The following is a 15181-nucleotide window of genomic DNA, read 5'->3' as shown; positions in this document are numbered from 1 at the left end:
GAAGAGCACAAATCACTACGAAGAGCACAGAGTTTGCTACCAAAAGCTACAGAGAGAGACTGCATCAATGAACACAACATCCTTTTAACCAGCTAGGACGGCCTCCAATTAATCATCAAGCCCCGCCTTAAGGATGAATGACGTCCGACTCGGCCAATCACAGCAACCTATAAGCAGAGATAGGGTGATAGAGACAGAGAGAGGATAATGAGCATAACGACCAACACGTGATAAACACACCAACGTGCACAAAATAATAAAAACATAACACACACGCGTGGAACGTAACAGTGTTACTTGATCTTAGTGCTGCATTTGACACAATTGACCACAACATTCTTTTAAATAGACTAGAAAACTATATTGGCATTAGTGGAATTGCACTAGCATGGTTTAAATCATACTTATCTGACCGTTATCAGTTTGTAGCAGTAAATGAAGAGTCAAGTCCAGTATGGCGTACCACAAGGCTCAGTACTAGGACCGCTGCTGTTCACTCTGTACATGCTACCATTAGGAGATATCATTAGGAAACATGGAATTAGCTTTCACTGTTATGCCGATGATACTCAGCTGTATATTTCTTCAAAACCTAACGAAACTTACCAATTCACAAAATTAACGGAATGCATAGCTGATACAAAAAATTGGATGACTAGTAATTTCCTACTACTAAATTCTGAAAAAACAGAAATTCTAATTATTGGACAAAAACTTCCTCACGTAATAACCTAGAATACTTTTTAACACTTTATGGCTGCTCTGTTAAGTCCTCGTCGTCGGTTAGGAACCTGGGTGTGCTCTTTGATACCAATTTGAAAGTCACGTTTCTAGTATCTGTAAAACCGCATTCTTCCATCTTTGAAAGATTTTACTTTCAATAAAACATTTGCAATAGATTTGTAAAAGGGGTTTTTAATGCATGTTTGGCCCGGGTTTTTGTTGCATTTACATTGTTCTGACCACTAGGGGTCACCATGGAGACAGGTGTCGGATTGTTTCGAAGCCTCGACAAAATACGGCACATTTGCTTAAAGTTTTTCAGTGTTTCATGAAGCCTCGATCTGCCCACCACTACCACTACCATTATATTCACAGGATGAAGCATAAAACAAAGGCTGAATTCTGAACGGCAGAAATAGTACTAGTAAACTATTATGAATTAAGCTCAATATGTGCATTCTATGTATGTTCCAAAAGGGTGGAAAAACAAGGACAATTGAATCTTAAGAACAAATGGAAACACCCAGTTGCATAAACTCCCACACTCATGCAAGTCTGGAGAATCATGACTGTTAATGAAAAGGGAGGGATTATCGTTAATTAGCCAAAATCTGTAGAGTACAAAAAGACCAAAGGGCAGCATCTCAACAGTGTGACTAGCTGTTGAACAATGGCAGGAAGTTGGTGTGTTGTTCAGTCTCTGGCACTTTGTGTTTGGTTCTGTGCTTTCTGCCATGCCGTTCCAAAGTGGAGTAATCTGCCCCAAAGTCCTCAAGCTCTGATGTTCCAGCAAACTGACCAGCGGTTTCCTCAGTCAGTTCAATGGCAAGCTAGTCAACAGTTTTCTAAGCCAGTTCAACATCAAGCTAGTCAACAGTTTCCTCAGTCAGTTCAACGGCAAGTTAATCAACAGTATCCTAAGCCAGTTCAACAGCAAGCTGGTCAACAGTATCCTCAGTCAGCTCAATGGCAAGCTGGTCAACAGTATCCTCAGTCAGCTCAATGGCAAGCTAGTCAACAGTTTCCTCAGTCAGTTCAACAGCAAGCTAGTCAACAGTTTCCTCAGTCCGTTCAACAGCAAGCTAGTCAACAGTATCCTAAGCCAGTTCAACAGCAAGCTGGTCAACAGTATCCTCAGTCAGCTCAATGGCAAGCTGGTCAACATTATCCTCAGTCAGCTCAATGGCAAGCTAGTCAACAGTATCCTCAGTCAGTTCAGCAACAAGCTAGTCAACAGTATCCTCAGTCAGTTCAACAACAAGCTAGTCAACAGTTTCCTCAGCAGTTTCAGCCTAAACAGCCAGTGGCACAGGCAGAGCCCCTTGACAAATGTGCTGTAGCTGATTATGAGCAGATCCAATGTGGACCACCTGGTATCAGTGGTGCTGAGTGTGCAGCTATTAACTGCTGCTTTAACGTACAGCAGTGTTACTATGGGAAGGTCGGTAAGAGTGTTGAGTCAATGTAACGGTGTTTCTTGTTAAACTGATCCTCATCAATAACCAGCTCTTGTACCTTGTTCCAGTGACTGTCCAGTGTATAAGAGACGGTCAGTTTGTGGTAGTGGTGGCTAGAGATGTCACGCTGCCTCGTTTGAGCCTGGATTCAGTCCGTCTCCTGGGTGGAAATGATCCAGCTTGCAGTCCTGTGGGATCCACACCTTTCTTTGCTATATACCAGTTCCCTGTCACTGCGTGCGGCACGAGCATGACAGTGAGTAGCTGCTTGTGGTTTTGTTCTGCATGGCTTAGAATGGACTGGATGCCAACAGTGTTACTATTTGCAGGAGGACAGTGGATATGTGGTGTATGAAAACAGAATGACCTCCTCGTATGAAGTGGGTATCGGACCACTCGGTTCCATCACAAGGGACAGCCATTTTGAGTGGGTGACGTATGCTTTAGCACGTTTGTTAATCCTTGGCAAATGCTACAAGCTCACTGTTTGTTTTCCAGGCTTCTCTTCCAGTGTAGGTACTCTGGTGCTTCTGTGGAAGCTCTGGTTGTGGAGGTCAACACTGTTCCTCCACCTCCACCAGTAGCTGCTCCTGGACCCCTCAGGGTGGAGCTTAGACTAGCAAATGGTCAGTGTTCCACCAAAGGCTGTGCGGAAGGTAAGTGTTTGACCCAAATGTGTGCCTAAAGCCTTTCTAAAGCTCCAGGTTGCAGCGGTTTCTGGTTAAACACTATTCTTCCTCAGGGGACGAGGCGTACACTTCCTACTACAGTGATGCTGATTATCCTGTTACAAAAGTCCTGCGGGAGCCTGTGTATGTTGAGGTGCGCGTTTTGGAGAGGACCGACCCCAACATTGTCCTTATGCTGGGACATTGCTGGGCGACATCAATCCCCAGTCCACTCAGTCTACCCCAATGGGACCTTCTGGTTGATGGGTGAGTAAGGCCAGTCTTTATCCATCTAGTGTGCTGTAAGGTGTTTCCGATTCCCTCTTTGCTTTTCAGATGCCCTTACCAGGATGATCGTTACCTGACCACATTGGTTCCAGTGGCTGGATCGTCTGGTCTTCAGTTCCCAACCCACTACAAGCGCTTTATTGTGAAGATGTTCACATTTGTTGATCCATCATCACTGGCTCCTCTGCAGGAAACCGTATGCTCCGCAGCCTTACCTCAACCCTTAATATTAGTACTTTTTATAGTAAATTCTATGGCTAAACCCTTTCCCCCTCTGTTAGATCTTCATCCACTGTAGTACAGCAGTGTGCCATCCCTCTTCTGGCTCCTGTGAGCAAAGCTGCACTAGGAAAAGTGAGTGCTTGCTGTAATCCGGCTTGGGGAACCGTGAGAATTTGGTATTTAAATGCTGCTCATGCTTCTACCACTTCTTTTACAGGAAGGGACACTCCCATCAAGACCGTCTCTAGTGGGCAAACTGTGGTGTCTAGTGGAGAAGTTAACCTGGTCATGTGAATTTAGATTTAATAAACTGGTATTGATTTTCAACGAGTCGGATCTTGCATGACTGTTCTTGGTTTTATTTATTGGGCCACACTACTAAACCAAAGTTCCATTTTTGCTTTAGCAAGGTTGTACTTGCCATGCTCCAGTTGCAAACCTGGGTTCCTCAATATTTTATATAGCAGGGTGCAGACTTTTTTCCTCGCAGTTTGTTTTGCCAAGGAATAAAATATAACAGTAATTGTGACTTATTTCACATTTCTTACTTATTTTTCACAATTGTGAGTTTCTTGGTATTGTGAGTTACAGTATTTCTGGCAAATAAACCCTGCATATGAGTTGACGTTCTCTTGATTTGTGTTCATGAAAGTGCAATAATTCTGACAAAACAAGAAGTTTCTCAAATGAGTAAAATCATGATTATCAGTTTAGCCATCATTGTGCAGCCCTACTTGTTGTGTGGAGGGCTTTTAAATCCCTTTATTGCATTAATATAATCCATTTCCAGATGTCTTGTGACGCTGATGAGCTCAATTGGCCCTGCGGAGCTGGAATGGAGAGCTTGAGCTGGCTGTTGTCACCGAGAGCTTCGCTCTAATGATAGATGTTCGTGTGCATCTCCAGACCACAGTGAACATAGTCAGGGAAGTGAGTCCCAATCTCAGTCACAAACTCAATGCTGGCAGACAGTGGCAAAGCATTGATAAAAATCAGAAATGTTTGAGCCGCAAATTTGAATGATTTCTAAAGGATCTTGTGACACTGACAATTTGATTAATTTGTTGCTATAGGAGAGGAAGAATTTTGCAAACTCGTTAAACCATCTAAATTGGCAACTTGTATGTTAGACCCTATACCGACTAAGCTACTGAAAGAGATGCTTCCAGATGTCATAGATCCTCTTCTTAATATCATTAATTCATCTTTGTCTCTAGGATACGTACCAAAAACCTTTAAGCTGGCTATGATTAAACCGCTTGTTAAAAAAACGCAACTTGATCATACAATTAGTCAATTACAGGCCGATCTCGAATCTGCCTTTTCTGTCAAAGATATTAGAAAAAGCAGTATCCTCACAACTGTGTTCCTTTCTTGAAAGAAATGATATCTGCCAGGATTTTCAGTCCGGATTTAGACCGTACCATAGTACCGAGACAGCTCTCATTAGAGTCACAAATGATTTGCTCTTATCATCCGATCGTGGTTGTATCTCTCTAGTAGTGTTACTTGATCTTAGTGCTGCATTTGACACCATTGACCACAACATTCTTTTAAATAGACTGGAAAACTATGTTGGCATTAGTGGAATTCCACTAGCATGGTTTAAATCTACTTATCTGACCGTTATCAGTTTGTAGCAGTAAATGAAGAGATGTCTTATCGATCACAATTTCAGTATGGCGTACCACAAGGCTCAGTACTAGGACCGCTGCTGTTCACTCTGTACATGCTACCATTAGGAGATATCATTAGGAAACATGGAATTAGTTTTCACTGTTATTTACATTTATTCATTTAGCTGACACTTTTATCCAAAGCGACTTACAATTGCTATATATGTCAGAGGTTGCACGCCTCTGGAGCAACTAGGGGTTAAGTGTCTTGCTCAGGGACACATTGGTGTCACACAGTGGATTCGAACCCGGGTCTTTCACACCAAAGGCATGTGTCTTATCCACTGCGCCATCACCACCCCATGTTATGCTGATGATACTCAGCTGTATATTTCTTCGTGCCCCGACGAAACGCACCAATTCACAAAATTAACGGAATGCGTTGCTGACATAAAAAATTGGATGACTAGTAATTTCCTACTACTAAATTCTGAAAAAACATAGATTCTAATTATTGGCCAAAAAACTTCCTCACGTAATAACCTAGAATACTGTCTAACACTTGATGGCTGCTCTGTGAAGTCCTCGTCGTCAGTTAGGAACCTGGGTGTGCTCTTTGATACCAATCTTTCATTTAAAAGTCACGTTTCTAGTATCTGTAAAACCGCATTCTTCCATCTTAAAAATATATCTAAATTACGCCATATGCTTTCAATGAAAAATGCGGAACAATTAGTTAATGCTTTCATGACCTCAAGGCTAGATTACTGTAATGCTCTACTGGGTGGTTGCCCTGCACGCTTAATAAACAAACTACAGCTGGTTCAAAACGCTGCAGCTCGAGTTCTTACCAGAACCAGGAAGTATGACCATATTAGTCTGGTTCAATAAACACTGCATTGGCTCCCTATTAAACATTGTATACATTTATAAATATTGCTGATTACTTACAAAGCACTAAATGGTTTAGCTCTGCAGTACTTGAGCGAGCTCTTAACGCATTATAGTCCTTCACGTCTAGTGCGATCTCAAAATTCCGGCCAGTTGATAATACCTAGAATATCAAAATCGACTGCTGGCGGTAGATCCTTTTCCTATTTAGCACCAAAACTTTGGAACAGTCTTCCTACCATTGTCCGGGAAGCAGACACACTCTGTCAGTTCAAAGCTAGACTAAAAACACATCTCTTTGACCTAGCATTCACATAATACATTATCGACTTCTATAATTCAATGTTAGGCTGCATAGATTAGGTCAGCTGGAACTGGGAACACTTCCCTTAAATCCTGATGTACTCGTTACATCATAAGAAGAATGGCATCTACGCTAATTTCAGTGTCTTTGTTTATCCCGAGGTTTTCCCGCAGCCTGCCGGATCCAGGCCTTTTCCAGATCTGACGAAGGACCTTCGCCTGGACCCGATGACAACGCAGTGCTGAAATGTCAACTATCCTCTCCCTATGGAGGATTCCTATTCCACTCTACAGATAAAGCGTTGTGGAAATTAGGGTTCACGTACCAACCCCGAAGTGATAAAATAAAATAAAATAAAATTCTGTATCAAAATTTATAGGCAAGACAAGTAGTTTGTTTAGGTATGGTTTGTAGGGAATTACAAACCTGCGCACATATATTCAAACACACATAACAGAATCAATTCTTAATGCGCATGTGAACGCCATCAGCGTTTATCACAGGTTCCAATTGATAAAAAAACATATAAACACTTGATAATCTTGTTAGATGATTAGATAATTACATTTGAAAGATTTTACTTTCAATAAAACATTTGCAATAGATTTGTAAAAGGGGTTTTTATGCATGTTTGGCCCGGGTTTTTGTTGCATTTACACTGTTCTGACATCTAGGGGTCACCATGGAGACAGGTGTCGGATTGTTTCGAAGCCTCGACACAATACGGCACATTTGCTTCAACTTTTTCAGTGTTTCATGAAGCCTCGATCTGCCCACCACTACCATTACATTCACAGGATGAAGCATAAAACAAAGGCTGAATTCTGAACGGCAGAAATAGTACTAGTAAACTATTCTGAAATAAGCTCAATATGTGCATTCTATGTATGTTCCAAAAGGGTGGAAAAACAAGGGCAATTGAATCTTAAGAACAAATGGAAACACCCAGTTGCATAAACTCCACACTCATGCAAGTCTGGAGAATCATGACTGTTAATGAAAAGGGAGGGATTATCGTTAATTAGCCAAAATCTGTAGAGTACAAAAAGACCAAAGGGCAGCATCTCAACAGTGTGACTAGCTGTTGAACAATGGCAGGAAGTTGGTGTGTTGTTCAGTCTCTGGCACTTTGTGTTTGGTTCTGTGCTTTCTGCCATGCCGTTCCAAAGTGGAGTAATCTGCCCCAAAGTCCTCAAGCTCTGATGTTCCAGCAAACTGACCAGCGGTTTCCTCAGTCAGTTCAATGGCAAGCTAGTCAACAGTTTTCTAAGCCAGTTCAACATCAAGCTAGTCAACAGTTTCCTCAGTCAGTTCAACGGCAAGCTAATCAACAGTATCCTAAGCCAGTTCAACAGCAAGCTAGTCAACAGTTTTCTAAGCCAGTTCAACAGCAAGCTAGTCAGCAGTATCCTCAGTCAGTTCAACAAGCTAGTCAACAGTTTTCTAAGCCAGTTCAACAGCAAGCTAGTCAGCAGTATCCTCAGTCAGTTCAACAAGCTAGTCAACAGTATCCTCAGTCAGTTCAACAGCAAGCTAGTCAACAGTTTCCTCAGTCAGTTCAACAAGCTAGTCAACAGTATCCTCAGTCAGTTCAACAGCAAGCTGGTCAACAGCAAGCTAGTCAACAGTATCCTCAGCAGTTTCAGCCTAAACAGCCAGTGGCACAGGCAGAGCCCCTTGACAAATGTGCTGTAGCTGATTATGAGCAGATCCAATGTGGACCACCTGGTATCAGTGGTGCTGAGTGTGCAGCTATTAACTGCTGCTTTAACGGACAGCAGTGTTACTATGGGAAGGCCGGTAAGAGTGTTGAGTCAATGTAAAGGTGTTTCTTGTTAAACTGATCCTCATCAATAACCAGCTCTTGTACCTTGTTCCAGTCACTGTCCAGTGTATAAGAGATGGTCAGTTTGTGGTAGTGGTGGCTAGAGATGTCACGCTGCCTCGTTTGAGCCTGGATTCAGTCCGTCTCCTGGGTGGAAATGATCCAGCTTGCAGTCCTGTGGGATCCACACCTTTCTTTGCTATATACCAGTTCCCTGTCACTGCGTGCGGCACGAGCATGACAGTGAGTAGCTGCTTGTGGTTTTGTTCTGCATGGCTTAGAATGGACTGGATGCCAACAGTGTTACTATTTGCAGGAGGACAGTGGATATGTGGTGTATGAAAACAGAATGTCCTCCTCGTATGAAGTGGGTATCGGACCACTTGGTTCCATCACAAGGGACAGCCATTTTGAGTGGGTGATGTATTCTTTAGCACATTTGTTAATCCTTGGCAAATGCTACAAGCTCACTGTTTGTTTTCCAGGCTTCTCTTCCAGTGTAGGTACTCTGGTACTTCTGTGGAAGCTCTGGTTGTGGAGGTCAACACTGTTCCTCCACCTCCACCAGTAGCTGCTCCTGGACCCCTCAGGGTGGAGCTTAGACTAGCAAATGGTCAGTGTGTCACCAAAGGCTGTGCAGAAGGTAAGTGTTTGACCCAAGTGTGTGCCTAAAGCCTTTCTAAAGCTCCAGGTTGCAGCGGTTTCTGGTTAAACACTATTCTTCCTCAGGGGACGAGGCGTACACTTCCTACTACAGTGATGCTGATTATCCTGTTACAAAAGTCCTGCGGGAGCCTGTGTATGTTGAGGTGCACGTTTTGGAGAGGACCGACCCCAACATTGTCCTGATGCTGGGACATTGCTGGGCGACATCAACCCCCAGTCCACTCAGTCTACCCCAATGGGACCTTCTGGTTGATGGGTGAGTAAGGCCAGTCTTTATCCATCTAGTGTGCTGTAAGGTGTTTCTGATTCCCTCTTTGCCTTTCAGATGCCCTTACCAGGATGATCGTTACCTGACCACATTGGTTCCAGTGACTGGATCGTCTGGTCTTCAGTTCCCAACCCACTACAAGCGCTTTATTGTGAAGATGTTCACATTTGTTGATCCATCATCACTGGCTCCTCTGCAGGAAACCGTATGCTCCGCAGCCTTACCTCAATCCTTAATATTAGTACTTTTTATAGTGAATTCTATGGCTAAACCCTTTCCCCCTCTGTTAGATCTTCATCCACTGTAGTACAGCAGTGTGCCATCCCTCTTCTGGCTCCTGTGAGCAAAGCTGCACTAGGAAAAGTGAGTGCTTGCTGTAAACCGACTTGGGAACTGTGAGAATTTGGTATTTAAATGCTCCTCATGCTTCTACCACTTCTTTTACAGGAAGGGACACTCCCATCAAGACCATCTCTAGTGGGCAAACTGTGGTGTCTAGTGGAGAAGTTAACCTGGTCATGTGAATTTAGATTTAATAAACTGGTATTGATTTTCAACAAATCGGATCTTACATGACTGTTCTTGGTTTTATTTATTGGGCCACACTACTAAACCAAAGTTCCATTTTTGCTTTAGCAAGGTTGTACTTGCCATGCTCCAGTTGCAAACCTGGGTTCCTCAATATTTTATATAGCAGGGTGCAGACTTTTTTCCTCGCAGTTTGTTTTGCCAAGGAATAAAATATAACAGTAATTGTGACTTATTTCACATTTCTTACTTATTTTTCACAATTGTGAGTTTCTTGGTATTGTGAGTTACAGTATTTCTGGCAAATAAACCCTGCATATGAGTTGACGTTCTCTTGATTTGTGTTCATGAAAGTGCAATAATTCTGACAAAACAAGAAGTTTCTCAAATGAGTAAAATCATGATTATCAGTTTAACCATCATTGTGCAGCCCTACTGGTTGTGTGAAGGGCTTTTAAATCCCTTTATTGCATTAATATAATCCATTTCCAGATGTCTTGTGACGCTGATGAGCTCAATTGGCCCATGCGGAGCTGGAATGGAGAGCTTGAGCTGGCTGTTGTCACCGAGAGCTTCGCTCTAATGATAGATGTTCGTGTGCATCTCCAGACCACAGTGAACATAGTCAGGGAAGTGAGTCCCAATCTCAGTCACAAACTCAATGCTGGCAGACAGTGGCAAAGCATTGATAAAAATCAGAAATGTTTGAGCCGCAAATTTGAATGATTTCTAAAGGATCTTGTGACACTGACAATTTGATTAATTTGTTGCTATAGGAGAGGAAGAATTTTGCAAACTCGTTAAACCATCTAAATTGGCAACTTGTATGTTAGACCCTATACCGACTAAGCTACTGAAAGAGATGCTTCCAGATGTCATAGATCCTCTTCTTAATATCATTAATTCATCTTTGTCTCTAGGATACGTACCAAAAACCTTTAAGCTGGCTATGATTAAACCGCTTGTTAAAAAAACGCAACTTGATCATACAATTAGTCAATTACAGGCCGATCTCGAATCTGCCTTTTCTGTCAAAGATATTAGAAAAAGCAGTATCCTCACAACTGTGTTCCTTTCTTGAAAGAAATGATATCTGCGAGGATTTTCAGTCCGGATTTAGACCGTACCATAGTACCGAGACAGCTCTCATTAGAGTCACAAATGATTTGCTCTTATCATCCGATCGTGGTTGTATCTCTCTAGTAGTGTTACTTGATCTTAGTGCTGCATTTGACACCATTGACCACAACATTCTTTTAAATAGACTGGAAAACTATGTTGGCATTAGTGGAATTCCACTAGCATGGTTTAAATCTACTTATCTGACCGTTATCAGTTTGTAGCAGTAAATGAAGAGATGTCTTATCGATCACAATTTCAGTATGGTGTACCACAAGGCTCAGTACTAGGACCGCTGCTGTTCACTCTGTACATGCTACCATTAGGAGATATCATTAGGAAACATGGAATTAGTTTTCACTGTTATTTACATTTATTCATTTAGCTGACACTTTTATCCAAAGCGACTTACAATTGCTATATATGTCAGAGGTTGCACGCCTCTGGAGCAACTAGGGGTTAAGTGTCTTGCTCAGGGACACATTGGTGTCACACAGTGGATTCGAACCCGGGTCTTTCACACCAAAGGCATGTGTCTTATCCACTGCGCCATCACCACCCCATGTTATGCTGATGATACTCAGCTGTATATTTCTTCGTGCCCCGACGAAACGCACCAATTCACAAAATTAACGGAATGCGTTTGCTGACATAAAAAATTGGATGACTAGTAATTTCCTACTACTAAATTCTGAAAAAACATAGATTCTAATTATTGGCCAAAAAACTTCCTCACGTAATAACCTAGAATACTGTCTAACACTTGATGGCTGCTCTGTGAAGTCCTCGTCGTCAGTTAGGAACCTGGGTGTGCTCTTTGATACCAACCTTTCATTTAAAAGTCACGTTTCTAGTATCTGTAAAACCGCATTCTTCCATCTTAAAAATATATCTAAATTACGCCATATGCTTTCAATGAAAAATGCGGAACAATTAGTTAATGCTTTCATGACCTCAAGGCTAGATTACTGTAATGCTCTACTGGGTGGTTGCCCTGCACGCTTAATAAACAAACTACAGCTGGTTCAAAACGCTGCAGCTCGAGTTCTTACCAGAACCAGGAAGTATGACCATATTAGTCTGGTTCAATAAACACTGCATTGGCTCCCTATTAAACATTGTATACATTTATAAATATTGCTGATTACTTACAAAGCACTAAATGGTTTAGCTCTGCAGTACTTGAGCGAGCTCTTAACGCATTATAGTCCTTCACGTCTAGTGCGATCTCAAAATTCCGGCCAGTTGATAATACCTAGAATATCAAAATCGACTGCTGGCGGTAGATCCTTTTCCTATTTAGCACCAAAACTTTGGAACAGTCTTCCTACCATTGTCCGGGAAGCAGACACACTCTGTCAGTTCAAAGCTAGACTAAAAACACATCTCTTTGACCTAGCATTCACATAATACATTATCGACTTCTATAATTCAATGTTAGGCTGCATAGATTAGGTCAGCTGGAACTGGGAACACTTCCCTTAAATCCTGATGTACTCGTTACATCATAAGAAGAATGGCATCTACGCTAATTTCAGTGTCTTTGTTTATCCCGAGGTTTTCCCGCAGCCTGCCGGATCCAGGCCTTTTCCAGATCTGACGAAGGACCTTCGCCTGGACCCGATGACAACGCAGTGCTGAAATGTCAACTATCCTCTCCCTATGGAGGATTCCTATTCCACTCTACAGATAAAGCGTTGTGGAAATTAGGGTTCACGTACCAACCCCGAAGTGATAAAATAAAATAAAATAAAATTCTGTATCAAAATTTATAGGCAAGACAAGTAGTTTGTTTAGGTATGGTTTGTAGGGAATTACAAACCTGCGCACATATATTCAAACACACATAACAGAATCAATTCTTAATGCGCATGTGAACGCCATCAGCGTTTATCACAGGTTCCAATTGATAAAAAAACATATAAACACTTGATAATCTTGTTAGATGATTAGATAATTACATTTGAAAGATTTTACTTTCAATAAAACATTTGCAATAGATTTGTAAAAGGGGTTTTTATGCATGTTTGGCCCGGGTTTTTGTTGCATTTACACTGTTCTGACATCTAGGGGTCACCATGGAGACAGGTGTCGGATTGTTTCGAAGCCTCGACACAATACGGCACATTTGCTTCAACTTTTTCAGTGTTTCATGAAGCCTCGATCTGCCCACCACTACCATTACATTCACAGGATGAAGCATAAAACAAAGGCTGAATTCTGAACGGCAGAAATAGTACTAGTAAACTATTCTGAAATAAGCTCAATATGTGCATTCTATGTATGTTCCAAAAGGGTGGAAAAACAAGGGCAATTGAATCTTAAGAACAAATGGAAACACCCAGTTGCATAAACTCCACACTCATGCAAGTCTGGAGAATCATGACTGTTAATGAAAAGGGAGGGATTATCGTTAATTAGCCAAAATCTGTAGAGTACAAAAAGACCAAAGGGCAGCATCTCAACAGTGTGACTAGCTGTTGAACAATGGCAGGAAGTTGGTGTGTTGTTCAGTCTCTGGCACTTTGTGTTTGGTTCTGTGCTTTCTGCCATGCCGTTCCAAAGTGGAGTAATCTGCCCCAAAGTCCTCAAGCTCTGATGTTCCAGCAAACTGACCAGCGGTTTCCTCAGTCAGTTCAATGGCAAGCTAGTCAACAGTTTTCTAAGCCAGTTCAACATCAAGCTAGTCAACAGTTTCCTCAGTCAGTTCAACGGCAAGCTAATCAACAGTATCCTAAGCCAGTTCAACAGCAAGCTAGTCAACAGTTTTCTAAGCCAGTTCAACAGCAAGCTAGTCAGCAGTATCCTCAGTCAGTTCAACAAGCTAGTCAACAGTTTTCTAAGCCAGTTCAACAGCAAGCTAGTCAGCAGTATCCTCAGTCAGTTCAACAAGCTAGTCAACAGTATCCTCAGTCAGTTCAACAGCAAGCTAGTCAACAGTTTCCTCAGTCAGTTCAACAAGCTAGTCAACAGTATCCTCAGTCAGTTCAACAGCAAGCTGGTCAACAGCAAGCTAGTCAACAGTATCCTCAGCAGTTTCAGCCTAAACAGCCAGTGGCACAGGCAGAGCCCCTTGACAAATGTGCTGTAGCTGATTATGAGCAGATCCAATGTGGACCACCTGGTATCAGTGGTGCTGAGTGTGCAGCTATTAACTGCTGCTTTAACGGACAGCAGTGTTACTATGGGAAGGCCGGTAAGAGTGTTGAGTCAATGTAAAGGTGTTTCTTGTTAAACTGATCCTCATCAATAACCAGCTCTTGTACCTTGTTCCAGTCACTGTCCAGTGTATAAGAGATGGTCAGTTTGTGGTAGTGGTGGCTAGAGATGTCACGCTGCCTCGTTTGAGCCTGGATTCAGTCCGTCTCCTGGGTGGAAATGATCCAGCTTGCAGTCCTGTGGGATCCACACCTTTCTTTGCTATATACCAGTTCCCTGTCACTGCGTGCGGCACGAGCATGACAGTGAGTAGCTGCTTGTGGTTTTGTTCTGCATGGCTTAGAATGGACTGGATGCCAACAGTGTTACTATTTGCAGGAGGACAGTGGATATGTGGTGTATGAAAACAGAATGTCCTCCTCGTATGAAGTGGGTATCGGACCACTTGGTTCCATCACAAGGGACAGCCATTTTGAGTGGGTGATGTATTCTTTAGCACATTTGTTAATCCTTGGCAAATGCTACAAGCTCACTGTTTGTTTTCCAGGCTTCTCTTCCAGTGTAGGTACTCTGGTACTTCTGTGGAAGCTCTGGTTGTGGAGGTCAACACTGTTCCTCCACCTCCACCAGTAGCTGCTCCTGGACCCCTCAGGGTGGAGCTTAGACTAGCAAATGGTCAGTGTGTCACCAAAGGCTGTGCAGAAGGTAAGTGTTTGACCCAAGTGTGTGCCTAAAGCCTTTCTAAAGCTCCAGGTTGCAGCGGTTTCTGGTTAAACACTATTCTTCCTCAGGGGACGAGGCGTACACTTCCTACTACAGTGATGCTGATTATCCTGTTACAAAAGTCCTGCGGGAGCCTGTGTATGTTGAGGTGCACGTTTTGGAGAGGACCGACCCCAACATTGTCCTGATGCTGGGACATTGCTGGGCGACATCAACCCCCAGTCCACTCAGTCTACCCCAATGGGACCTTCTGGTTGATGGGTGAGTAAGGCCAGTCTTTATCCATCTAGTGTGCTGTAAGGTGTTTCTGATTCCCTCTTTGCCTTTCAGATGCCCTTACCAGGATGATCGTTACCTGACCACATTGGTTCCAGTGACTGGATCGTCTGGTCTTCAGTTCCCAACCCACTACAAGCGCTTTATTGTGAAGATGTTCACATTTGTTGATCCATCATCACTGGCTCCTCTGCAGGAAACCGTATGCTCCGCAGCCTTACCTCAATCCTTAATATTAGTACTTTTTATAGTGAATTCTATGGCTAAACCCTTTCCCCCTCTGTTAGATCTTCATCCACTGTAGTACAGCAGTGTGCCATCCCTCTTCTGGCTCCTGTGAGCAAAGCTGCACTAGGAAAAGTGAGTGCTTGCTGTAAACCGACTTGGGAACTGTGAGAATTTGGTATTTAAATGCTCCTCATGCTTCTACCACTTCTTTTTACAGGAA

General features: G+C 42.6%; 2 protein-coding genes across 2 annotated transcripts; both read left to right on the top strand.

The window, feature by feature from the left end:
* Positions 1-1268: 1268 nt before the first annotated feature.
* Positions 1269-9452, top strand: LOC130082308 (uncharacterized). The gene is made up of 13 exons (XM_056247162.1): positions 1269-2168; positions 2249-2436; positions 2692-2836; positions 2923-3115; positions 3185-3332; positions 3418-3490; positions 7865-7969; positions 8050-8237; positions 8493-8637; positions 8724-8916; positions 8986-9133; positions 9219-9291; positions 9376-9452. Exons 1-13 carry the CDS (start codon positions 1394-1396, stop codon positions 9450-9452), a joined length of 2451 nt encoding a protein of 816 aa, XP_056103137.1. The 5' UTR covers positions 1269-1393.
* A 3413-nt stretch (positions 9453-12865) lies between these two features.
* LOC130082315 (antigen LPMC-61-like) lies at positions 12866-13815 on the top strand. Its single transcript, XM_056247168.1, has one exon. The coding sequence runs from the start codon at positions 13063-13065 to the stop codon at positions 13792-13794; it is 732 nt and encodes a 243-aa protein (XP_056103143.1). The 5' UTR covers positions 12866-13062; the 3' UTR covers positions 13795-13815.
* Positions 13816-15181: the final 1366 nt, after the last annotated feature.

Source organism: Rhinichthys klamathensis, unplaced genomic scaffold, assembly GCF_029890125.1.
Source record: "Rhinichthys klamathensis goyatoka isolate OS25496 unplaced genomic scaffold, OSU_Roscu_1.1 h1tg000043l_1, whole genome shotgun sequence".
Classification (NCBI taxonomy): Eukaryota; Metazoa; Chordata; class Actinopteri; order Cypriniformes; family Leuciscidae; genus Rhinichthys; species Rhinichthys klamathensis.
Note: the sequence above shows the minus strand (reverse complement) of the source record. Positions and strands in the feature narration are given on the sequence as shown.